Source organism: Topomyia yanbarensis, chromosome 1 (genome assembly GCF_030247195.1).
Source record: "Topomyia yanbarensis strain Yona2022 chromosome 1, ASM3024719v1, whole genome shotgun sequence".
NCBI lineage: Eukaryota > Metazoa > Arthropoda > Insecta > Diptera > Culicidae > Topomyia > Topomyia yanbarensis.
In genome coordinates, this window is record NC_080670.1 from 28,856,987 (window position 1) to 28,884,365 (window position 27,379).

General features: G+C 38.1%; 2 protein-coding genes across 4 annotated transcripts in view; both read left to right on the forward strand.

Annotated features, from left to right (window-relative positions):
• LOC131677187 (serine-rich adhesin for platelets) overlaps positions 1 to 27,379 on the forward strand; it is a 945,885-nt gene that overhangs the window by 90,017 nt on the left and 828,489 nt on the right. The gene's annotated exons all lie outside the window — the stretch shown is intronic.
• On the forward strand, positions 2,711 to 25,557 carry LOC131677198 (stearoyl-CoA desaturase 5-like). The gene is made up of 4 exons (XM_058956904.1): positions 2,711 to 3,365; positions 24,502 to 25,024; positions 25,101 to 25,324; positions 25,416 to 25,557. The coding sequence occupies exons 1-4, from the start codon at positions 3,002 to 3,004 to the stop codon at positions 25,490 to 25,492; spliced, it is 1,188 nt and encodes a 395-aa protein (XP_058812887.1). The 5' UTR covers positions 2,711 to 3,001; the 3' UTR covers positions 25,493 to 25,557.

The following is a 27,379-nucleotide window of genomic DNA, read 5'->3' on the forward strand; positions in this document are numbered from 1 at the left end:
GTTTCATTCATCTTCTTTGCAGTTTAGAAAATTTACTTATTAAAGATGAGCTGCATACAAGGCAACCAATCTACCAACTACATTATACTCGTCCGCCAGAGTGTTATTTGAGAATGCATCTAGAAATCTTATTTTTTAATTATAAATATTTTTCAAAAAAAATTGGCAGTGGGCAGTTATTTTTTTCAAGAAATCCCTTATTTTGATGAATCAAACAGTGCTATCTTTGAAAATGAACCACCTCGGTCATGCAACTATTTTATTTCAATGCAACTAATTAAGCAGTCTGCATTTTGTAATATTTTCAATTGCTCTTAATTTGTCGCATGTAATTTTAAATATTCTTTGATGCGATGGCATTGAAAGGGAACACCTATCCGCTGGTCGATTCCAACGATGACAGACTGAGCAAACCAATTTCTTTATTTGTTCAGTGTTTATTTGACCAACTAGGAAACTAATGGGTATTTGATGCTCATGAGAAATACGCATGGTCTTGTCTGAGTGGATAATGACTTTTGAAATATGTATAAGAGTTGAGAATTGACAATTCGCCAAAAGCATTCAAAATCGGTTACCAATTTTCGGAAGGATATCCGCCCTACAAAGTTAGTCGTAGTCGCGAAGAAAAAAAAATAATTCGATAAACAAAAAAACCAACATAAATTCTCGGTAGCCGACTGCCCAGAGCAATAAACACTACTGAAAGTTGCATAGATCGTAACATTTATCATGGTGAATCTAGATTTGTGTAACCCTACTTACAAAAACTCATTTCCTTGACAAACGTGGAGATGCCGAGGTACACACGGTCTCCATAACAACGTTTGCTACACTAACATTCCTTCCCTTCCCCGATGACTGTATGGACGTGGCCGGAGCCGTTGCTGGTATTTCAAAGAATAGAACTCTCGAAACGTGCTCAATTAGGATGAAGAGAACTACTCCCAGGCCGCATTCGTTGATTCTCTGTGCGATTTCGTTTGTTCTGGTCAATCACCGAGTAGCAACTACGAATTGTACGACCATCATGCTCATGCTATTTTCCAATTTTTTTGAAGTTTTCGTGTTCAATAAAATTGTTATCATCATTGAAAAACATAATTTTGCTGAACAGCTCGATATATTTATTGACCCGTTTAATACAGCCAGATATTAATTGTCCCTACGGGATCAAGTAATAGTTTCTTTCTACTTTCTAATTTCATACTGAGTGGTCTCGTCATTTCGAAGTTATTTAAATACATAGTAGGCCTTTTTCATCGAAAAATGCAAATTACCCAAGCAAGTTTCGCACGTGTGGTGTCTCCAGATGTGCTTTACACTGGGAAAAAAGAGCTTCCATATCTTCAGCAAACTTTTCTAAAACTAGTTATTCTAAAACATCATTGCAGGTAGCGTAGCTCTTTCTGGACCTTTAACCCATTCATGCCCATGTTGTTTGTGGATAACAACGTTTTTAAACAGCTATAACATTTGATTGAGGCAAGATTTGCTCACAAAAACAAGTAAGGCTAATAAATGTGACTATTGGCTTTCATTTGAGTATTAACAGTTACAAGGATCAGCTCTAGAACTGAAGTTATTGCAATTAGTCTGATTGAACTCCGATGGAGCAGTGCTGCCAGGGACCGTTTACGTTGACGACGGAAAATGAATTTTTCATATAACTTCGTTATGTTGCAATATTAGTGAAAACTGATAAAACTTATCAATTTAGACCACTTTTGGCCACGTTTTCCACGCAGTTGGACTATCGTAATTATTCTAGGAAAATTGTAGTGAGCATTGAAAGGTAAAAATTGAGCTGCTTCTAGCACAGCAAGGACAGCACCTACCTTTATGAAAAAAGGTTTTTCGAGTTTCTTGACTCCACCGTTTTAAAGGAAAAATACTTTTGAAACCCTACATGCGCTAGAAAAAAGTTGGGCATGAAAGGGTTAAAAAATATTTCTCAGACAAACAAAGTAAGCTCACAATTTTTGCAAACTTCTCCAAGGATATAATTACGTTAAGTAGAGTATTCGAGATAAATTTACATTCTTCAGCACTGTGCGTTGGAATAAAAGACAAAACAAAAAGAATTTTTTCGTCTACTCATACTTAATAGATTAAAATTTTAAGCTAAACTGAGCCTGACATTTTAGGTTTTATTTTATTGTATTTTATTAGCGATCAACTCGGATCCAATCGGTTTACCAAAACCGATTCAAATCCTCCGAATATGCGTCACCCTACTGAGCACATACACAATTTAAAAACAATACCCTCACAGTCTCGAAGTTCCAAAAAAACGTCTTCCACCACTTCAGACCCCTTCCATGTCCAACACTCAATCCAACAATTTGGTGTTAGTACAAGCTTCACCATCCGTAACCGTCATCAACCCCCCAAAAGCATGTCAGCCAACAGCTGAAGCAACCGGAGCCACCAATCCTCTGATGATCGTTTTTCGCCTGTTTTTGGGTGGTTTGTGACCACAGACAACCATCCGAAAGAAGAAACAGAAAATTTCGTGTATTTGATCTCTTTGTCGCGGTAGGATGGGGTGGGGTGACGCGGCTGCAGCACACATTCGTTTTGTCCGCGATTTCGGCCCGAATCGTGTCCTCTTATCCCCTTATGCCGCAGTAAGCATAGTTGTGGAAAAATCTCTATATATACAGGCGCGAATCGTAAGGTCCAGCCGAATCGCCGGTTTTGAATTTTCGGCGACAAGCCGAGAGGATTATAGCTCTTGCTCGCGGTGGTCGTTGATGGTCGTCTAAGTTCCCAGGCAAAACCTGATATTCGGCTGTCCAAACAAATTGACGGACAAATAAGTCTCTCGGCCGCTGCGAGTGTAATAATTAAAACGGTTCGCATCGGTCTGACAGGTCGCAGTTCGAACGGGGGATGAGTCGCGATCGGACGTGATTTCCGAAAGCAGTGTGTCGCGGTACAGGTGCTATTGAATTCGTTCGCTTGTTCTGGCAAATCGGAATCGGAGTGCAGGAACAGGATGACAGTCGCCAGCGCAATGGAGACGCCGGCAAAGGCTACCTCCGGGGATATCCCAGTCGGGGAGAGCAGTTCCGCGAAAGTGAAAATGATTTTCAGTGATACCAACAACAATGAGATTACGATGGGCGATGACAAGAGTGTCAGTGATGCGGAGCTGAAACAGTACATGGAACACTACGACCGGTGGAAACAGTCCGCCGTCGGGAAGTGGCTCCAGGATCAGCTGGCCGATAAGTTCGGTTGGAAGTTTGGGGCCGAGATCAAGTGGAAGAATGTGGGCCTGATCGGTGGGTTACACCTCGCTACCGCGCTGCTATTCTTCGTGTACGTGCAGCAATCGACGCCCAAGACCTGGTTGTGGGGTGAGTAGGCGTGGTTTGTAGAATCACAGCGAATTTCGGTGTAACAATCTGTGACTAAACTGTGGCGAGTTAAGTAGAACCGAGTGACAAACTTCCGTGTCCGTAAAATTTGTTGATCAGTCATTAAATAAGACTGTATAAATCACCGATCTGCAGAAGCGTCGAGGTCATCTCTAGCTGCTAATTGTTTTGATTTTTTTTCTTGAATTTCCTCTTGCTATCAAAGCAAGCCATGCTTGGGAATCATTTCCCACCTGCAGACTAGCGTGACCAGACTACGTCGTTTTGTGCGTGTGTGTATGACGCGCCACGGTACGCTTGCTGCACTTCGCAGCTCTGAAGGATCACTCATTGGGACTTCCTTTTGGGATGCACTCTGGGCGTATCATTCTTATTATTGTTACTATCTCGCTGCGATGTTTGTCCCAACCGTTTAGCGATCCAGTGTTAATTTATGCTTGCCGAAGCTGTGAAATATTCGAACGATTTTGGACATTGATGGGAATCAATGCACATGAGGATCAGGCCTTCCGTGAGTTTGGATAAAGACATTGGAAATTGTCGGTACTGACCTTGAGGGGAGAAATTTTAACTGTGTTGTGATTGGAAGTATTTTTTGAAGACGTTACAATATGTGACTGAACCAAACCTTAAATCGAATTGAAAGAACGTCGAAATGAGCTACATGACATTTTGAAACATCCGCTCAAATTCTTTTTTATTGGAGTGTTCGAAAACAGGTAATTTGCAATGAAACAAGAGATGTTTGTTTTTAAATTTAAAACTTAATATGACAACGAATTTGGAATGTCTTCCAATTCGGAAAAAAATCTAAATTTATAGCAAAATTGATTACGACTAGTAAAATCATAAAAAAAAATCGTTCACGTTTACATACCTCACCTTGTTCTGGGGAAAAAAGGTTGATAAAACAGAATGTGAAGAAAGATCAATTTTCTATCTCCACATATTGCTTGCTAAACTATTTTTTTTTGAGAAATCAGAAAATTCATCACCACTACGACTTATTATAGTAAAGAGGAATACGTTTCCCTTTGCCAAAAGACACCTTCATAATCGAATAGAATTTTTTTTAATTTGATTCGATTTTCCACGTTACCCATGTTTTTTGGAGATTTGTACCTTGCCATGCAGAAGAAAGGCAGGGAAATGGAAAATGACAACACAATACAATCACTACACAAAGCTATAGATTACCTGGATTCTTCACTCCAGAATGAATAATGATTGAATAATATTGATAAAGCCTATAGCTCTTTGCCACACTGGGTTATCCTTGAGTTTTAGCTCCCTGCTGTGCATAGGTTCTTCTATGTATGGAGGACCAAAGTTATATATCAAATGATATGAAGTTTCGTAATCGAATTCACAAAGATCACACGAAATATACTCAGCAGGCTGAATAGTAGCCATGCGATCATGTAATAACATCGTTATTACAAAGATTACGATGGATCTACACTGCTCATAGTAAACTCCATACGTAATGGTAATTTAGCGGAAATTACTTAAACTAAATAACGTGCCCTGCTTATGTCTTTAGGTTTTTTTTTGCAATTTGCGAACCATCTTTTTTAAAACAACAGCTATCCCTAAGTTATGAAAGGAGCAGAGCGCAATCCCAAAAGTACCCGTGTTGAGTGTATAGAAAAGGTAGAATAGGTAATAGAATATATGATCAGCTCTCCCTCTCTCTTTACGGCACAACGGACAAAAAGTTTTTATCAGTTTTGGAAATTTGTAACTTTTACACTTTTTATAACAAACAAGACATATGGTTTATAGTATAGTTGCTGTAATGATAATCTAACACGAATAAATTGTTGTTAGCCATGGATCGCTTCACCCTTAATCCCAACTTATTACCTTATGCAACCAGTAGCAACATTTTAGCCGCTCTTCCTAATTGCATATTGATGTCGGTTCGCTCAACCACGTCGTTTCCGAATATACATCGACAATTAACCATAGAAAGCGACTAAAATGCTGCTGCAACATCTAGTTCATCGTGTGAACTTAACCTAAAAGGGACAATTCAAAAAAACAAATATTGATAGATACTTATAACATTCATATCAATCAGTAACCGATTGAAAAACAGGACAAAATCACGACCGTTAGTACTATTGCTACTGTGTACGTTTCGAACCAGCAACCCTTGGGACTCCGGCCCAATGCATGTGTTCTACGGACTAGGCACCAGACATAAATATAACTGTTTTTGTCTATCGCTTCGTGCTGGCTGGAGCAGAAACGATTTTGAAAAAAAAAAAATAGCACAACGAGTATCGTGACAGTTGTCTTTGATGGTTGGAAATAGCATACTTCTTCTTCAAGGTTCCTCAAGTTCCAGCATCAATTATATCAAACTATGAAAATTACTATGCCAGATTTTGATTTTTTTATTAAATCACTTTTAGTGTGAGACGGGTACAAATCGTAACATAACAAAGTCATGGGTGTGTTCCGACTTCGTGTCATGAGAAACTGACACTAACTTATTGCCAGATTAATTTAGCGCCGGCTAGAAATTAGCTGTTTTAACCACGCTAGATAGTGCTTTGCTAACTTCAGAGAAATTGTGGAATAACTACTTCTAGAAAAGTTAGCTGAAATCCTGCAAGCTCTTTCTTCCATACTTTTCATTCTAGAGAAAATCTACTGTTCTGGATGTTGATATGTAGATTTATTCCTGCAAATGAACATCTTCGTAATATGTCAACTATTCATTCTAAACGATCCAAAAAATAACGTGACGTGAGTTGGTGAAATTACCAGAGCCAAAAACAGAATTATAAGTTCAACACAGTGGCTGTTGATTTTAAATATTGCCGTGTCCGTACTTTTACTCGCATAATAAAATATATATTAAAAGTGAAAATGAATATTAGGCTAAGAAAGTCACATTTATACAGTTGCACCATACACGAAAATTTATACAGATAGCTTTCAAGAGCTGTTGTGGTTCAGGAATCAGTAGCGATTGGCTCAAAAGGCACGTTCCCCATGTCGATAGGAGATTTGTGCTTTGCCGTGATTTGTCTTTTCTTCATTTTCGCAATGGGAAAAATTAGAGAAAGAAGTAGTAAGGTTAGGGATAAAGAAAATAACGATACAGAGAACATAGACAATACGGGAAAATTCTTCACTCTCAAGAGAATTCTCAATGAGCGGATATATCAACACCCCCGAGGGGATATTGAGATAGTAGAGCGACAATATCCCCGAAGAGATATTGTCATTCAAATACAGCTTAAACCGAGCTAGGTTTATAAACTTTCGCCGTTATTTTTTGGAAGCCATCCCGATCAGAATGCAATAACAAGATTATAACAGAATGCAATTTTCGTAGTAAGCTGTGTTAAAAATCTGGTCTCGTTAGTAGTTAAAATAACAAAAAAATATAACAAGTAGCAGGGCGAGATATAGTTTTGGAATATTTTTGTTATCTGTTTCTGATCGGGATAGTTCAGTTTATAACCCTTTTTTCGTCAGAAATTCCAAAGATCGGTCGTCGATACTACAAAAATACTGCTGTATTTTCTCTGTACTCGATTTGATTCTCTGAACTTCCCAGCTAACTCTAAGCTCTTTACCAAACTGGGTTAAGAACAATAGCATATCCTTAAGTTTCAGTTACCTGTGCATAGAATCATGTAGGATATGGAGAACCAAAAATCTGGATACACAATTGCGTTACTGCGGGGTAGCTATCTGAAAATAGAACTTAAGCTAAGCAACACGAGCAAATTCTCATGGGTTCAAACACCATACAACCCCATAAAAATACCATGAATATGGTCATCGCCAAATTTTACATCCATGAAAACACCATGAAATGGTCTCAAAAACCCATAAATACACATTAATATGGTTTTTTATATGGGATCTTCTGGACCATGGTGATGTGGTTTCCATGGGTTGAACCTATTTCAAACACTATCAAAGCACCTTGTAGTGGAGGTGAATTTGCACTATGAGCATAGGGGCTTTTCGTTTGCTCGTGAAGTCATTTTTATACAGTTCCACCATACACGTAACTCTATACAGATAGCGTTCAATAGTTGATTTACCACAATATCCTTTTGATCGTTTCGATTTATCTGCCATCTTCTCGTTCTCATTCTGGTATGACATTCCCAACAACATTATGAGATTATTAATTTGTAACTGAGCCATTGGAAATTAATATTAGTGTGATTTCATTGGATCCTGTGCTTGCAGTTCACCATTGCGTCATTCAGTATGTGTCTCCATCGATATCACAGTCTTGGTGTCATTAGATATTTGTAATTGCTTTCAGCACGTAAGGATTACGATGGTGTATTCGTATTATTTAGCAATTTATTCTTCGCTGGGCAACATTGTTTGATTTTAAGGTATTAGGCACAGCTGTTGCTGAATGGGCTCTCGTTATTGTTTGATCAGAAATAAATGGTTGTGTAAACGGCGTTGCTAGTTTAGCAGACCACGTTTAGTCGCGACTACGACTGATTTTTCAATATAGGGGCCCATTTTTTAAATTTTAGAAAAAAAAAACAGAAAAGAGATTTTTTGACATTGGTAACATTCATTGTAATGAAAAAAAATAAATGCATAATATTTCAAAGTGATGCACGACTCCTATAAACAGACCAAAAACTGTTCTTCAGAAAATATTCCGGAAGCGAGACGGAGAACCAAACTTACAGGAAGAGCCGTGAATACGGAGCTCCTCAGCGACTTAAAGAAGTACGTGTTTTTATTGTGCCTCATCTCACTTTTGCTAGTCCAATTAATGAGAAGCACGTTGATGCGCGGTCGGATGGTCAAGCAGGCAGAGTGTTCAGTGCTCTGTCAAGCTCATTCTTAATCATATGAACCAACATAAAAAGCGTATGGGGCTGGAAAAGTTCCTATCAGGTCACTAGATGCGTTACAAAGAGATAAAACAATAGAATAACTGCATTCCTTCTTGATCTTTGAGGAGCAATTGCAAATCGCTTGCCAAACCAAATATTATATTCTCTTTCTTAGTTTTTTTTGAAGATGCTTATATTGGACCTTCATTTTTTCGGCTGCCGTTTTATACCATGTTATAGGTATAAAATCCCCTAACTTGCTCAGCGTCATAAGTGCTCTACAAATAATGTTTTTTATTAATATTATTTGAATTTTTGCTATATTTCTACCTAAGGAGAGGAAATTAGGTAAACACAAAAATTTCTTCCTGGGGCGAATTTTTTACACTTTTTGAGGATGGCTCACAGGGGAACCATTAATGCGAATGGGATGAGACTTTTTGGTTATTATTGAACTTTTAACATTAAATTTTGTTCGATGTTGATTGACCTTTGCTTGACCTTCAATACACTCCTCTCAAAAATGTAAATTCAAACAGATTCTGGTCAGGTTTTAAGCGAAAAAAAAGTTTTAGGTTAGAAAGAAACTACAAGTTTTGTAAAAGCGCCAAACCGGAAAAAGCTCGTGTCAGACGGACGCTCGTTTTATCAACATTCCCCAACTGGTTCCAAGTCGATTGATAAATTAGTCTTCGAGCCAACCAGTTGCCAACGTACAACTTTTGAGAAACTTGCGGTGGGGACAACGAGCAACCATCTTCAAAGCTCCCGGAGAACTAAACTAGTTCGTATTACGTTAAAACCTTTTAGGAGTGTATTTATAACTAGTTTTAGATTAGAAGAATGCAAAAAATCGATGTGTTTAAATCAAATTTGCAGGAGACCCCCTTAAATCAGACACGAAACGTTTTCAGCAAATTGAGATAGATTTTCATTTTGTATTCATACGCCGGTGGCTACGCCAAATGTCAACTTTTAACCGATGAGCGATGGCTCAATAATTCAATGACGTCTGTCTTAGATGGATGTACATCTTAATCCAAAGCACAAGTGCGGCATGCGAGAAAAGGTTGACGGACCGCTTGGTTAAACCGCGGGTAAATAAAACCAAGACAAAGCAGGCCTTGTAAAAAAGCGACACTCCATCGCGTCGTGTCGCAGTGTGGGAAGTCAACTTTCTGAGTGTTTTCAGTGTCAACCGGTCAACCCCAAAATAAGCAAACCTTGGTTTGCAGGTAGCGTGGTAGAGTACCAGTTGGAAGTGCAATGCAACACTGTCATCGGTAAAGATTGGAAATAAAAATAGTAGGTACCTACTTGACCTTCTGGTTCATGGTGTATTATTGCTGTGTAAATTGAGTACATCTTGCCCGGAGTTGGTATACGGTACTGGTCAGTGAAAGGTCGCTTAAGATGCGATACCCGCTGGAAAGATAGGCATCTGCTTGCGGTGCACAGTGGGTTTCGAATGGCAGAAAGGCGGTCATAAATGATTTCTGGTTTTATTTTATATGTTTAGTGTATTTGAGTGTATTTGAGAAAGCTCAAATCTCACTATTCGATAAATTGTCGATCGTTTTGGCAGACACCCCATGACTAAAATGAAATTAAGAATAATACTGTTGACCAGCTATCCACAGTACTGAACTACTGTGCGCCAGCACTTTGCTAAGATAGTTTCACAATAAATATTGCTAATTGAACAAAGGCTGAGACTTTATTGAATTATTTCGTCTGTGTACGAATCAGTGCTCGTTCTCAGGATAGTTCGGTTGTCTTTTGGGCATCACCTGTTTTGGAAATAATGCCAATATGCAAAGGATGACTCGATAATTATTCCAACACGTTAGATTGATTGATGAATCGGCTATAGTTATTGAAATGGAACCAAAGTTTTACAGCTGTTCAGTAAAGGTATTTATTGCAGTCTACATAGGGTGATGAGCCCATTTGCGTCATGTTTCTATTATAACCCTACCCATTTGAAGCCGTTGGTTAGAGCAGTGTCTGCCATATTTGTTCAACGCATTGAGTCAAATGATAGCGCAACAATAGGAGCACCCGATTCGAGTTTTCGTTGCGGTCAAATACGAGAATTTCACTGTTTTCAGTGCATTTGTGTTATTATATTGGTTCTTAACAACGAAGCAAAGCTGTTGATGTCAATTTTTACGTATTCCATTGATTGTAGGGCGAGAAATTAACAAATTAGTGAGGCACCTTGCTTAGTATGGTGAAAATAGGCACTTCACCCTACGTCGATTACATTGTACGATGAGTTTGAATAAAATGCGTGACCTTTCGTTTTTCGTATCTTTTTGATCTTTCGAAGATCGCGCTTCATTATGGCCCAGTAGGTTTTGATCAGATGGAGTTCATGACAGGAATCTCACTGAGAATTGCACAGCTTAGCGGATGTAAACAATACACTCTAAAGAGAAGCTGGACAAATTTGAGTAAGTTCGGTCAAGGATGAAAATGGTTTTTTTAAGCAATTCGTTTATTTGATAAGGCACGTTTGAGTTAGCTTAAAGGTACTAATTTTGTTTTGTTTTACATTTCAAATTACTTAAAACTAGGGGATTGCAATTTGAGATGAAAATAGTTACCATGGGTGGTAATAGACCATTAGTGATTCCATACTGTACTGTTCCCTAAGAAATAAATTAGACTAAACCATTTTGGGAATGAAGAACCCAGAACCTAACATTAGTATGTCCAGAAATTTGCATTTCGACTTCGTCACATCAGTAGGGTAAGGTGGGGCAAATCCGACCGTTGGGTAAACCCGACCCCCCTCTGTTACCGAAAATCAGAAGCACTACGCAAACTAATATCAATGTTGTCGTGTAAAGCATCGAAAATAATCATAATGGTGGTATGACAGCATTTTATTAGTCTACATTAAGATGCTCATACGACAAAAAGTGTGTTTTTACAATTTTTGATTTGACTTTTGTGCATCATTGACTACAGGATATTTCTGATTCTTAAAGTGATTACATAATAAATGTAAGTGGATTTAAATTCTTTGATTTATGTCCTACAAAGTGCATAGATGAATTTAGTTCAACCTTTTTCATATATTTTTTTAATTGCATCGTAATAAAAAATGACGCGGTGGGGCAAATCCGACCTCAAAATGTTGGGGTAAATCCGACCGCTTTTTTGCTAAGAAAATTTTTATTTATCAAATTGAAATATATTTTTATTGTTATTATTTATTATTTTTATGCAAAATGGTTCATAATTACAAACGAAAGACACAAAAACGTGATGATTATATGGGAATGGGAATATCATTACGTGCTACTGCTCATGATTTTAGCATTCCAAGATTAATATTGAACTCCATTTTCTTCATGTTACAATTCAATAACACAACATTCATTTATTTATCATTGAAAACCCATAAAATTTGAGTAATATCTGCATTAAATCAACCAAAAACATAGGGGGTCGGGTTTACCCCACCATTTTTGAAAACAGCAATAATGAAGATTTTTGTAAAACGCTTGTATCTCAAGACATTCCGAAGATCTAAATAAAATGCTATATACAGAAAGTTGTCCAGGAGTCTAACCTTTAATTTGGTATATAAAACGACTTGAACCGATGTAAAATGAGCATTTTACAGCCAAAACCATTTACTAGGTCGGATTTGTCCCACCTTACCCTACTTAGCGCTAGATACACGTTAATCTAAAAATATTCACAACCTAACACTAGCGGCGTCCCGCAAGTATAGTTCCAGAAACCAGGTTTATTTTTCAGCCGGAAAACGGAATTTCTGAACCTTGTGCGACGATTCCGGTTAACATTTTTAGCTTGATGGGTATCTGATACTAAGTTAGTGTCAGATACTGATGAGATTATGAGACCAAGACGAATAGCAAATTCTTCGACTTACTGACCTGTGATCAGTGTATAAACCGAACCGACGAACAATGGTTATACGAAGTTGAAATTTTACATGAAAATCTATCAATAGTTCGAAAAATACGTAACCAAAGATGCTGTTTCGTTATCCGAAGGAAACAGAGGAAATGAAAATAAACGACAACTTTTCTATAAAACTCTTTCTACCACATAATTACTTATTAAATGCTTCTGACACTGAATAAAGCCGTGTGGTGTCCGGCGGGCTGAAATCTTTTTGAACTATTTCAGCCAAGAATAGAACCTCTGGGAACTGCTCCCATGTCGTAAGAGGCGACTAACAACATGCTAGAAGTTCCTAGGTCGAGGTATTGCTCCGTACCGAAGACTTAACCTGGGCGGACCTTAAGGTTCAGGGTTGTTAATCGATAATTAATCGTCATCGTCGATAATGTTAACCACCCGTCAACGTCATCGGAAACTCCGTTAACGATAATGTATCGTCGGATTCATCGTCATCGTCGATAATTCATCGGTGGCTATCGCGATACATTTTGCGTTACTTTCCCGTTTATTGGAGTTGAAATTGATGCGGTTAAATTTCAATTGTTTAGAAATAAATAACTATTGAAGGACAAGTTGTTGGCAGTTGAAAATCAATAGTTTGGACATTTTCTAAGCACAGGGGGGGGGGGGGGGTCCGACGATGTGTCAAAATCGAATTTTTTGTCAACTTTTCGGGAGTGCTTTATATTGAAGGGAAAGTTATTGGCAGTTGACAATCAATAGTTTTGGACATTTTCAATACACAGGAGGTTCGACGATGTGTGAAAATAGATTTTGTTCAACTTTTGGGGAAAGTTTATTATATTGAAAAAGCTATTGGTAAGTGAATAATCAGCTCCAATAAGACTTTAATTTGCCGCGTCTGTTTTAATGATTCTAATTTCAAGTTCCGTTTTTGGTAACAAGCCCGTCCATCAGGTTAACGATCCTTTGTATTTCCCTTCAATGTTCGATATAATCGTTCGTATACATGTATTTCACAAACAATCCGATATTAGAAATAGGAAACACTTTCGCTGATTTATAACATCTAGAGCTATCATAACTCTTTGTCTGTATAACGTGTTATCACTCGATAGTTTGCAACCCAAAAAATATATCGTAGAGAAGGAACAGCGAAGTTAGTCTAAATAATGTCGCAATAAATAGTGATCCGGCCCATTAAGCAGATAAGATTAGTTTTTCTGGGCAATACTCCCACGATCGGCTGTGTGGAGTTGAAATTGCTTTTGTTTAGAAAACATAGGATACTCTCGGTAGCCGGCTACCCAGATTTTAAAAGAACAAAAAAACTAAAGATCTTTTTCGAGCGATCGTGTTTTCGAAAACTAACAACTACAAACTAAGGGATCATCCATAAATGACGTAGCATTGTATGGGGGAGGAGAGAGTTTTGCATTTTGTGATGGTGTGTGGCGGCGGGGAGGGGGGGGGGGTGGGGGGTCATATCAGGCTATGTGGCTTTTTCAAAGGGGAGTAACTAACATCGGTTTTTATTTAAAACAAAACACGGGGACGGGGGGAGAGTTGCCGTCAGGCTGCGTAATTGCCGGGGGGTATTTGGAGGTTTGTGACGAAGTGCTGCGATGGGGGAGGGGGGTGGTGAAAGTTACTCAAAAAAATGCTGCGTCATTTATGGATGATCCCTAATAATAAACTATGCTTTACAGGTCGCATCGCTTGCTTGGAGCGAATCCTAGACCCTATTTCCTTCCAAACCGCCAACTCCGCGACACCTATGGAAGAGTCTGATGAACCTTCGGTATAAGATTCCTCATTTTATTCAAACGATCGCCGGGTAAAATCAGCACCGACACGATAGAAACCACGAATAAATTCGTCGCGTGATTGAATATTATTAAAAAATATAAGCAGTGCTCCTTATAGCCGGCTATCCGGAGTTCAAGTTGCTTATTTTGCTAATCGTATTAATACAACAAATGATAAATTTCCCAAATTCTCGGCAACCGGCTGCCCAGAGCAATTATTACATGATAACGCTATTGGCACACTTACTAACAACTCTCCCCATCCCGTGATACATGTGGAGATGCAGAGGATTCCTCGGTCTCTAGTAGCAACATGTATCGGACTAACATTCCTTCCTTTCCCAGAAGATCTGCATTCGGACGTGGCCGGCGTCGGTATTGATCAGCATGCAGGGATCGGAATAGATTGTACAATGTGGCTCATCATGTTATTCCCAAGCATGTTGTTCCAATCAACATTTTGCAACCTAATTTGGTTCTGGTCAATAACGGAGTAGCAACTACGGGCGATCTCTTATGCTTATGCTTATGCTTATGCTTATTAAATGCTTCTGACACTGAATATTGAAAGATTTAGGGAGATATTGTGATTTGCCCGAGATACCAGAAGACAGCGTCGATTTTCTGTCTTTTTTTTGCAAGTCAGTCAATGACCAGGAAAAAAACACAGCTATATGCAATTCATTGTCATCGAACGAATGAGGTAATCATTTATTTGCCAAATTAAAAATCTAGTGCGCGTATTTGCTAAGTGATTTCTCGATACGATACGTGGACATGTTTCCCGACTAATAAAACAAACAAAACAAAAAGTGCTCTTGACTGTCATACGTTAATTGTAAACAGCGATGTTGGACCTTGAGTTTCTTCATATTTGCCCACGGATGGCGCACGACCATCGACGTCGCGGCAAGACAAAACCAAACAAACGAGTTGTGCCAACAAAACTCCAACATCGGCAAACAAGTTAACGTAGTCTTGTCAAAGTACAATAGAAGCATAGATTCAAGGTGAAGGCTAGCCTTGTGTCAATAGGGGACGAACGTCTGTTAAGGTTTGTTCAACCAAACGATTCTCTTGGTTTTGGTTGAAGGATTCATTCTGACATCATTGATACAATCCAAACGAACAACTCGTATACAACTATAGAAACTTGATTTAATTGTTTTATTGGGATCACTTCGCAAAGTAAGAAACTCATCTCGATACTGTAGTGAAATTTATTTTTCATTTTTTTGTGAAAGCCTGCTCAGGATTCAACTGGAATCCATTCGCAAGACTCTGCTGGAATCAATCTCATAACGTTATTTTCAGAAATCCAACGGAATCCTGCTTGGAATGTTGACAGAATCTTTCTCAGACTTAGAACAGGGGAATTTGAATGTATCGTGTACCGGGTGATGTTTTGGTGCTAGGTTGGATATATTGTCTAACTGGCAGTAAGTTGGTGTCACTTACTGACGAGTGGAATACGAAACATTCGAATCCAATTTTTGTAAGTTAGATACTGTAAGTTATACTCTCATGCGCAAATTAGTTTATCCATTTTTTGCTTTGGGGAAAAATGTTGCATTTCTCTCACTGTCAAAGAAATTAATCTCTGGATTCTGTTCTTGTAGGACCATTCCCAGAAATCAGCTGGAATCCACATTAGGGACCATTCATAAATTACGTAACACAAAAAATGCCCAAAATTGACTCCCCCTCCCCCCATGTAACAAATTTTCACAAATTTCTCCATCCCCTATTACGTAACAAATTCCAAGAAAAAAAATTTTTTCTTTGGTGAAAACATGTTACGTAACGATCTAGCTAACTCCCCCTCCCCTATATCACAACATGTCACAACTTGTACTCCCTCCCTAAAAGCGTTACATAATTCATGAATGGTCCCTTAAAGCTCTGATAAGAATTTTTCTCAGGCTCCTGATTAAATCCTGCTTAGAATTTTGACAGAATCTTTCTCAGACTTCCAGTAAAATGCATCCCAAGATTCTGGATAAATCTTTCTTAGTGCTTTTGTGCAAAACTTCTCAAGAGTCTGTTGGCATACTTTTTCCGGATTCTTTTGAATTCATTGTTAGAATTTTGATGGAATCCTGCTTATTATTTTGAGTATTTCGTAGGTTATTGGTGATATTCATTTCTGGATTTAGAGTATTATCTTAGTCTTCTAGTGAATTCTTTCTCAGTGTTCTTGTGGTATCATTCTCAGAATTCTATTAGAAAACTTTCTTATGATTCTCTTGGAATCATTTTCAGCGTTCTGATTGAATTGTTCCCATGCTTCTGATGAAACCCTCGGAAATTCAACAGAACCCTGTACAGATTTGTGGTTAAATTCATCATAGGATTCTAGTGAAATCTCTCTCAATATTGGGGAGATATTCTTCTCATCATTCTTATGGAATCCTTCTTCGGATTTTTTTATGAATCCGGTCTCATGATTCTGCTAAAACCAGTTTCAAGCTTCTGATAAAATTATCTCAAGATCGATTAAACCTGCTAAGGGATGATCCATAAATGACGTAGCATTTTTTGAGTAATTTTTAACACCCCCCTCCCCCATCGTAGCATTTCGTCACAAACCTCTAAATAGCCCCCCTGGTAATTACGTAGCTTGACGGTAACTGCCCCCTCTTGTCACCGTAATTTTTTTTAAAAATTCTATTCTATTCTCCTTTAAAAAAGCTACGTAGCATGACATGACCCCCTACCCCCCTGTCGTCACACATCATCACAAAATACAAAACTCCCCCCTCCCCCATATAATGCTACGTCATTTATGGATGATCCCTAACACGAAAAAAAAATTGTCATGGAATCTGAAACAAGCACGATTTTACGTTACGAAAACAGCACCATGAACAAAAATCATGTGTTTTATTTATATGTTCAATTTCCTTCCAGTAACGCTTTTAATAATTGTTTTTGTTTGGTGAACTACAATCACGATTTCCGCCATGTCATTACCAAATGGATTTTTTGTACGTGAACTAATTTCACTATATCAACATTATTTAAAAAATCAAAGGTTAACGAGTGATTTTATTCATAGAATTAGGAACACTATTCAGAGTCCGACTATATAATGTGAACTGATTCATGATTAATTACGTCTTAAGCACTATCTGGTTTTCGTGACCATGAATTAGTTCACAAAATTAAAACATGTTTTCTCGTGAACTATTTCACTAAACTCGGAATATTATTCATGAATCCTTTCAATCATCGTGAACTAGTTCATGATTTCTAATATATGAGTCACGATCCGTGATCGTCCTTCACGAAATCAGTGTATTTTTATGTATACATAAACTGATTCCTAGCGAATCAGTCACAACTCACCTTTCGTGCTCGTGAAATAGCTCACAAAATCATGAATTAATTTTCATGTATTCGTGAACTAGTTCATGATTCCTAGTATAATAATCACGACTTACCATTCGAACTATTGAAATGATTAAAAAATCGCAAAATGGTATTCATGTATACGTGAACTGATTCATGATTCCTAGCGAACTATAAACGATTGACCAATGGTGGATCCAGGGCAGGGTCGTGGGGTCCGGACCCCCTCGAAATTTTGTTTTACTTGTTGAGAAATTTTAAATTAGTTTCTATTTTATATTACTTTCAAACTCACAATCATTCCAAACCAAATTTGATCAACAAAACTAATATTCATTAAATAAGGTTATTTCGTATTACGAATTGTACAATGTTCATTTTATAATTAAAATTTCAGACCCCTACCGAAATTGTTTTGTGGATTCGCCCCTACGGTACTCGTGAAAAAGTCAACAAAATCAAAAAAGATTTTTCATGTATTCGTGAGCTGGCTTACGATTCATAGAACCAAAAATCGTGTTCGTGATCTAGCTCACAAAACAAGATACTGCGAATCAGTCACAATATTATGTTGCAGTTCATAATGTCACGTTACTCTAAGTAAAAAATCCAATAGTAATTAAACATGAACTTGAGCCACATTACTCCATGTGGCAAGACAACGTGCATATAAATTACAAAAATCGTAACTAATATCCTGAAATCAGGAAACTTGTGACTAAAATATCAAAAATCGTGACTAAGATCATAAACATAAGTGACTCTCATCGTGACTGAAAGCATCACGATAACATAAATAGAAATTGCGAATTGAAGTCATGAACATAAATTGCCCAGCTCTGCCAGAAAAATCCAATACAAAACTCATGAACAACATATCACAGTAACATGACGAGAAATTACGAAAATCGCTACAAAGCTTCTGAAATCATGAACATCGTTTAAGTGTCGGTGCTTTTAGATGATAAACTTTATACAAACCAGTGTATCTTTAAATTGTGAAAAAAAAATCATAACCAAAACTAAACATGCCCAGGGAGCAACAACAGTAACCGGACCAAACATTGGAATAAAAATTGGCCACGATTTTCTTAAACCGTTCAGTTCACGAAAAAGTGATTTTTGCCTTTCTCATATAGAAAGGTTATGCAATCGCTCTAAAAATTGGCAAACTAATCCCGGCCCGGAGGGCCGAATGTCATATGCCATTTGACTCAGTTCGTCGAGATCGGAAAATGTCTGTGTGTGTATGTTTGTATGTGGAAAAAATGTCACCTCTGTTTCTCAGAGATGGCTGGACCGATTTGCACAAAGTTAGTCTCAAATGAAAGGTACAACCTTCCTATCGGCTGCTATTGAATTTGTTGTTGATTGGACTTCTGGTTCAGGAGTTGCGGGTGCGACCACACAGCGAATTCCGATATAAACTGAAATGAAAAATTGTTAAGGGGGGGGGTGAGTAAGAAAAAATTTCAAAATCGAATTTGTATTTTGGATGCCAAATGACTTTAAAATGCATGAAACGTTGAGATTTGATGTAATCTCAAAAAAAAATTGACGAAAATTGACTTTTTTGACTTTGGCACATTTTTGCCTTTCTCATATAAAAAGGTTGTATAGGCTTGTATAGGCTTAGGTAGGAGTATGCAGTAAGGGGTTACTACTTTAAAATTATAACTAGTTTAAAATTTCTTTCCTTCTTGATTCGCCGCTGGTTTCAAGCGTTGTTGCAGTGTCGACACATAGTATCTCAAAATCGTGGCTGTCGATCCATTGTATGTACTATCTGCAAATCGTACTGAATATGTAATATACATTTCCACCATTGTATTGAGCATAATGAGCCATGGAATCGTAGTTTGGACAAATAAGAATGGCACAATTGTACCACTAGATGGATTTAAACAGGTTTTTGTTCATGAATTTATCAACGGATTTTTTTCCGTGTAGAATGTTGTCAGAACCTTTCTCAGATCTTTGGTGAAATTCATCTCAGGATTCTAGCGGATTTTTTAGGGTTTTCTGCTGAGATCTTTCGCAGGGTTCTTGTGGAATCCTTCTTAGGATTTTAATGGCACCCTTTCTATGGATTATATAGGCACTTTTCTTAGTATGCTGAAGAAATTCTTCTCAGAATTTTGACAAACTCCTTATGAGGATTTTGGTGACATTCATTTCAAGATTCTGGTGGAATCCTTATTATTCCGGTTAAATCTTTCTCGTGATTCTGATGGAATTCCTCTCTCCCAATATCTTGATTGAAAACTGATTGCATCACATATCAGAATTTTATGAAATTTTTAAAACATTTCGAAAGGATTCTGGCGGAATCCGCTTAGTATTTGAACAGAATCGGTATTAGGGTTCTACTGGAATACCTCACAATATACTAATTAATTAGTATAGCCTTACCATACTTTTTTCAAAGCTGTCCTACTAGAGCTGTAGAGTTGGATTCTCAGAAGTACCACCCTTCAAAACCATTCACTACAATTGCAGGCGAGGCGGGAAATGTCTCCCACTAAAACCCTATTTAAGGCCCATCGTAGCAAGCGCTGATTCTAAATGTGATGAAACTGTGCCACGAAAAAAACTCGGTAGAAAATAACCCAAATTTCGGTAGAAATAGTTAAGAGAGTTCTTTACACTGTATTTTTATCGCTGTTAGTTTTTCGAAAATTCGAAAAAATGGCGTCACCCGAAAAGCAACGTCGCGAATTGATTTGGCTCAAGCACCTGGAAAATTCTCAACTCTCTCATTGGGACATTGGAAAACATCTTGGAATCTTGAAGTCACTGGAAAGTCGTGTAATTAAACATTACTACCAAACTCTGAGCATCAAACGAAAGGAGAAGTATGACCAGAATGGATGTTCTATAAGTGATCCAGATCACAAGTATGTAGTAAAAGCATTTAAGCGGAATCCAAATTGCAATGCTTCGGCCAGGGCCAAAAAGTTGAATCTGTCCAAGCATTTTGTTCAGAGAGCCAAGGATCGGGAGGGACTGCTTACGAACAAAATTCAGTAAGCTCCAATTCGTTATGAACGGGAAAATATGGTGGAAAATCTAAGGGCCTGGAGACTGTACACCCAGAAGCTGATGAATCCTCATTGTCTCATCATGGATGATGAGACTTACGTCAAGACAGACTTCCGGCAGCTTCCGGGGCTACTGTTTTTCACCGCCTAGTACAAGGAGGAAGTAAGAAAGCAGAAACTTTCAAAGTTTGCCATGATTTGGCAAGCGATCTGCTCATGTGGCAAACGGAGTGCGCCTTTCGTGGTTGCCGGTACTGTAAACGGAGAGATCAAGGAGTGTCCACAGAAGCGTCTGCTACCTCTGTTGAAGCAACACGAGTTCCCTACACTCTTCTGGCCGGCTCTAGCTTCGTGCCACTATTCAACTGTTGTCCTGGAGTGGTACGAAGCCAACGGAGCCACTTCCGTACCCGAGGACATGAACCCCTCCAACGCACCGGAACTAAAGACCATCGAAAATACTGCGCAATTATGAATCAGACACTACGAAAGCATCAAATCTGAGGAAGACATGAAGAAAAAGTGGGTTTTAGTACAGAATAAGCTGCAGCTAGATGTTGTGCAGAACCTAATGAGTGGAGTTATGCGTAAGGTGCGAGCGTACGGTTATGGTATTGAAGTTGAATCAAAATAAATATGCAAAAAGCTTTCTAATGGATTATATTTGATTGTCTGAAAGATTGAAAAGGATCGGTTCAGTAATTTTTTACATAGTTTTTTACGCTTCAGATGTGGGGTCGGGAAATTCCATGATCGCGTGGGAACGAGTGTTTGTATGTTCGCGATTGAGACGGCGTTTATAAATTTATAAACAACAAAAAGCTTAGAAAAAGGCATGACTTCTTGTTTTGAGACAAACCAACATTTTTCTTAACCACAGATTTCGACTTATGCTGCAAACAGATTTCAAAAAAATATTTGCATGGCATCCCTGCTTCGGAAATGCGCATATGGCTCAATGAACAAGCAGCCATTGGTGCCTTAAAATGATTTCGCTAGGTTTTCAAAGCAGCGTGCTTTTAGTGAACTACCGCATGTTTGCGAGATCACGGACATCTGTATCCGTGGATGATCGCGCAGTGCTCGAGCGTTTGTACGTTAACGTGTTTGATCGTATGGGCGTGCGCGTTACAATTTTTTAGCCGTTAAAACGACCAAAATGACAATAACCTGAGTAATCATTTGCCGAACATCACAACATCGAGTTTAGTTTTCAATTTGTTGTCAGACTCTGCTCGGGATACGAGCCAGTCTAGAATGACTAAACTCGATTTGGTTTTATATACAGGGTGTTTGGTTCATGAGTAAGAATCTCTTTGGGGGTGATTTACTGTCATATTTGGAGCAAAAAATCGTTCCACACATACCATCAAATCTCAACCGTTACTAAGTTATTGAACTTTTTGTGTAAAAAACTTAGTTGTCTTAAAATAGCTCTAACTCAAAAAATATACTTTGTATTTCAAATATTTTAGATCCATTGGATAGGTGAGAAAATTTTCCACTGAAAAGTGTCCTCAAATGTGTCAGCTAATTAGGTTAAGTAATCTTTTCACAGAAATTTATTTAAAATTTAACAATTTTGATCGATTTTTCGTTCACTTCGCGAAAATCTTAATAGTTAACATCACTATTTTAATAATTCAAATTGTTAGTCTTGAAAAGTTGTATAATTTGTTCTTTGACATGATACACTTATCTTGTCTTGTTTTCATGTGTTTGGGTTATTGAACTTGGATATTTTTATCTCATATTCACTAATACTAGCTCTTATTGAAAAAGTATGGCACTTATTGTCCTTTTCTTATTTTTATTCGAAAGCCAGGAAAATTTTGCAGAGAAAAATGTATTAATACCTTTCAGTTAAGTGAATTTAGTATTCTTTTAGAAGTTAATTAGTTTAAAGTTAGTGTTATTATTGGCATTTTCGTTATTTTCTTAAAATAGTAAATAATAAACTTCACCATTATTATCATGGAATTAATGCATATCAGCAAGTTCTACAATTCTTCCTTTGACTTCATTCAATTATCTCTTTTAGTGTCGAAGCAAAATCAGTTTTATCTTCTCGTTTCATATGCAAAAACAACGATTTCGAACCCACTGCATTTGTGATAAGGCCATGCTGTGTTAACTATTAAATTGCAGCGAAATGAAAAGCAATAGGGATTAAGTGTCAAATAACAAGTTATAGAGAATATTAAGGGGCACCAAATGAACAATAGTGACGATAATTACAAAAATCACCAAAATACGCAAATTTTGAGTTATTTTACTAGTAAAAAGTCATGTAGTACACTTAACTAAAAGATATCTATACATACATCGAATGGAAATTTTCTCAGCTTTCCAATGAAACCCTGATATTAGCGATATAAAGCATATTTTTTAAATTAGAGTCTTTTAAGAACTTTCAAGTCAATTACAGGAAAAATTTAGAAATCAAATTACAAGGAAACGAGAAGAGATAGGAATATTATGTTGAAGAACAAATTATGAATCATCCTCAAACCCAACTTTTGGATAATAGATATTGCTATAGTCATAATTCATTATTTTGAGAAAATTAAAAAAAACCTCATCAAAAACACTAACTTTTAACTACTTTACAACTAAAAGGCAATTTAAACTAATTACCTGAAAGGTATGAGAACATTATTCAATAGAAAATTTTCTCACCTTTCCAATGGCACTAAAAGATTTAGAATACGAGGTATACTTTTTGAGTTAGAGGTGTTTTAAGATAAACAAGTTCTTTACACAAAAAGTTCAACAACTCTGTAACGGTTGAGATTTGATGGTATGTGTAGAACGATTATTTGCTCCAAATATGACAGCAAATCACCCCGCGAGAGATTCTTACTCATGAACCAAACACCCTGTATTAACATAGGTTTATATATCGCAAGGTGATTTTGGGGAAATATCTGCAACCTGTAAAAAATAGCCAAAGTCGATAAGACTGAACAGGATGCCCGAGTATTCCGGTTCAATGTGGCATTTCATCTTTCACCGAAACAAAAAATGCTGGAAAATGGTATTTTACAGAAACCAGGCAGCCAGAATCGCCAAATCGCTAAAAAAAAATCGCCAAATCGCAAAAAAAAAGTAGGCCAAGTAATTGAAAAGCGCAGCAAAAAAAGAAAGCGGCACAAAAACAGTTTCAAAACGTTAATTCTCAAAAGTCAGGAAAAGTTGATGAAGGTGCCGCTTGGATTTTAAAGACCCTAATGCATCAGGAAGAATAAAAAAACAGAAGATAAATGGTACCCGTCGAACAAGGCTTACTGTTGCTAATCATGGTACTTGGAAGGTGTCCAATTTGCATACCCGGAACAAAAATGGCATCATCTGCATAATTTTGATAATTTTGCCGATTTCACTGCTTTCGTGAAACGCTGATTTATTTTCTAACAACCGATCTATTCGAAAACGAGGATCACTATCTTGTTCAAAGATTTGTCTGTGGCACAACGACGACAGACGAACAGCTGTGCGGCTAGCCCCGAACAGCTGTCTATTTAATCGGAAACGAAAAAATATTTGCATTTATCCTCGACTAAATTCCAACCCGAGAAAGGGATATCCCGAAAACGAACAAAAAAGTTCCTCATGACTAGTGTGGTTTGGCCATTTACAACGACCCCATTCGAAGAAGATTTAAACGAGGGAACGAAAACTGAATATTCATCGGCCATTTGTTTTCTAGTTTCAGTATAGGTCGCAATTTTTTAGACCAAATCTACGCGCTAAACCGGTTCCAGATGCCATACTGTTCGCTTAAACTGTGTGAGTTCGACTTTCGTTTTAAGTGCAACAAAAAGATCGAAAAAAAGCTACTTCTCACACGTGCAGACCACTATGCACTCAGTCAGTGGCCGAAAAACGGAGTAGGTACAGAGTTATGTTATGCAACAACCGGGTTGTGGCTTTCGGTTGACTGGCGTGGCATTGAAATGTTGGCCCAGTTTGTCCTTTTCCGACTGGTTCCGAGTTACTAACCTTCATTCGGGTTGACTGTTGTTGGCCCTCAACCGTCTTGTCACTATTTTATGCTCAGTAGGCTATTGCCTGTTTTTTCATACGGTGATAATTTGAATTGCTGTCACATCATCAAGAATTTACAATAACATTGTATAAACAAACGCTTTCCTCTATTCCCCTACAGGATTCGTCGTGGGAGGCTTTGCCGGTTTCGGTGTTACGGCCGGTGCTCACCGGCTCTGGACCCACAGAGCGTACAAGGCGAAGCTACCCCTGCGCATCATCCTGATGATCTGCTTCTGCATGTCCGGTCAGAACAGTTTGTACGAGTGGATCCGGGACCACCGCATACACCACAAATACTCCGAAACGGATGCAGATCCGCACAACTCGAACCGGGGCTTCTTCTACGCCCACGTTGGTTGGCTGATGCTAAGAAAGCACCCGGAGTGCATCAAGAAGGGCCGCCTGATTGACATGACCGACGTGATGGCCGATCCGGTGATCCGCTTTCATCAGAAGTATTTCCCGCTGCTGAAGGGACTGTTTACGTACTTCATTCCTTCGATGATTCCGTGGTACTTCTTCGGCGAAGATTTCATGCTGTCGTTCCTGGCCAACTGTCTGCTGAGAAACACGCTCACCCTGAACTTCACCTGGTTGGTGAACAGCGCAGCGCACATGTATGGCCACAGGCCGTACGATAAGTATGTTTTTTTTTCTCGTGACTGAACACGAGGCGATAAACCATAACTAATTGATGTTTTGGTTTTTTTTTCACAGCCGCATCCGACCGGTGGAAAATAAGTACATTTCCATCGTAGCAATGGGTGAGGGGTGGCATAACTATCATCACGTGTTCCCCTGGGACTACAAAGCGGCCGAGTTGGGCGATTACCGCTTCAATGTGACCACCTTCTGGCTGGATCTATTCTCCCGGATCGGTTGGGCGTACGATCTGAAGGAACCATCGAAGGAGCTGGTTCAACGGACAGTCAACAAATATGGTATGTCACTTATCGGGCGTTGTTTCCTCGTAGTTTCTGAAAATAAATATAATCTTTACTTCGCTATTTCCTTTTATTCTTTTCTGTATAGGTGATGGAACATACATCACAACCAAGATCGAACATCTCAAGGAGGAACCGGATCCATATTTACTCAAAGCCCAGTAGAACAATTTCATTTCATTCGCATTAGTAAAGCTCCGTGAGTGTGTTAAGTTTTAACAGTAAAGATACTAGAGAATATAAAGTTTTAATTTTAAGTTTTTGTTGGGTAGTTTTTCATCCGAAATCCGAGATCCTGATAACTATTTAGCTGCAAACTTTTTGACGGAATCTTGAGAATAAAAATTGTCGCTTAGATCAAGTTACATCTAATGTCTCATTTAAACTTAAACAGACGAGATAAAAAACAACGTAAAACCCACGACGTAATCCGTGCTCAGTGACTGTTACGAAAGATCCCCTGATGCAAACGAGAGCCGATCTGCGACGACAGCCGAAACAACAAGTGTGACGGCGCTTGTTGTTAGTCGAGTCGGAATTAGGTTAGACGCAACTTCAAACTAGCCTCTAGCGAACCCAGCATCAACTCAGCTGTAGTGGAGCAAGGCGGACGGACGCCACTTGAAAATGAAAGAAACGGGTGACCTTTGTCTGCGCCGAGGTAAACAGGTCCAAACGAACGAAAAGAAGTTTTAGAAGTGGGTTTTTTTCGTGAGTAACATTTTTCCCCTCCATTAGAGTAGTTAGTATGCAAATTGTTATCACGGTGTACCTGTAAACAATTTGACGTAAATAGGCGTGGTGAAACGAAATTTGGCATGGCATGCACAACAAGAATTGAATTATGTGTGTAAAGTAGTCCGAAAAAATTATTTTCAAACAATAGGCCATTATTTAAAAAAAATACATTTCGTAATTCGGCTCTTTACTGACACACTTAACCTCACTTTTCTTGACAATTCATTAGTACTGTTTACTATAGTTACTCTATTCATAGTTAGGCGGAGACACTGTGCGGAGCCAATTGAACATGTCAAATGCCGGAGCCAATCGATCATGACGTCACATAACATGTTCTTTTCGGATGTTTATGGAAAAGGTATTGTGATTGTGGTTATTAATTATTTTACATTTTCCTTGTGCTATCGAGCGTAGAAAAAAGAAAATGAACAAAAAAAATTTTTTGTACCGCCAAGACAAGTATGAAACCACATCATATCATCGGATTCGTGCATGTAAAGTTCTTGCTGACAACATCAACAATGAAATTATTATGCTAGAGCTTGAACATTTGCATCGGATGCCAGTATTTTCTTCCTGGAATAAGAGCTGCCAGTTTCCGGCTTTTGTGTCCGCCTAACTATGAATATAGTAACTATACTGTTTACTTGGAATTAAAAAAAATATGGACGACTAGATTCGCTTGAAGCGATGGGAATTTTTCTGAGTCCATGTAAACAGTACAAGTGAACTGTCAAAAATGAACACTAGATCATTTGTGATGTCAACGTAAATTACTCAATTCTCAAAGCCCTTCCAGTGAAGTTTTTACCCTCGGCACTGCAGGAAAATAAAGGAAAAAATGCAATAAGGGAGTCCTCTAGAAATATGGCTTCAAAGAACCCGACTTTTTTGTATTTTTCTACTTGAAAACATGTTGTAAATGCATAAGGTTTTCAGGGAATACGCATTAGGTTAGTTTTCTGGAAGTTTTGAACATGGTTCGCGCTGTCCCCTACAACTCGCCTTCGCAGGTTTCCCAAAAGTCGTGTTTTTGCAACTGGTTGGCAAGATATCTCAGAAACTAATTTATCAATCGACTTGGAACAACTTGGGAAATGTTGAAAAATCAAACCGCTATCGTTTTTCACGAGCTTTTTTTCGATTTTTAATTTTTACAAAACTTACAGCTTATTTTCTAACCAAAAACACGGTAAAAATTAAGTTTTACCATTACGCCAAATTTTCGAGATTTTGACAAAAAACCGTGAAACCATCAGATGAATTACATGTCCAGAATCCTGCCAAGCGTTTTATGATACATTTATGAGA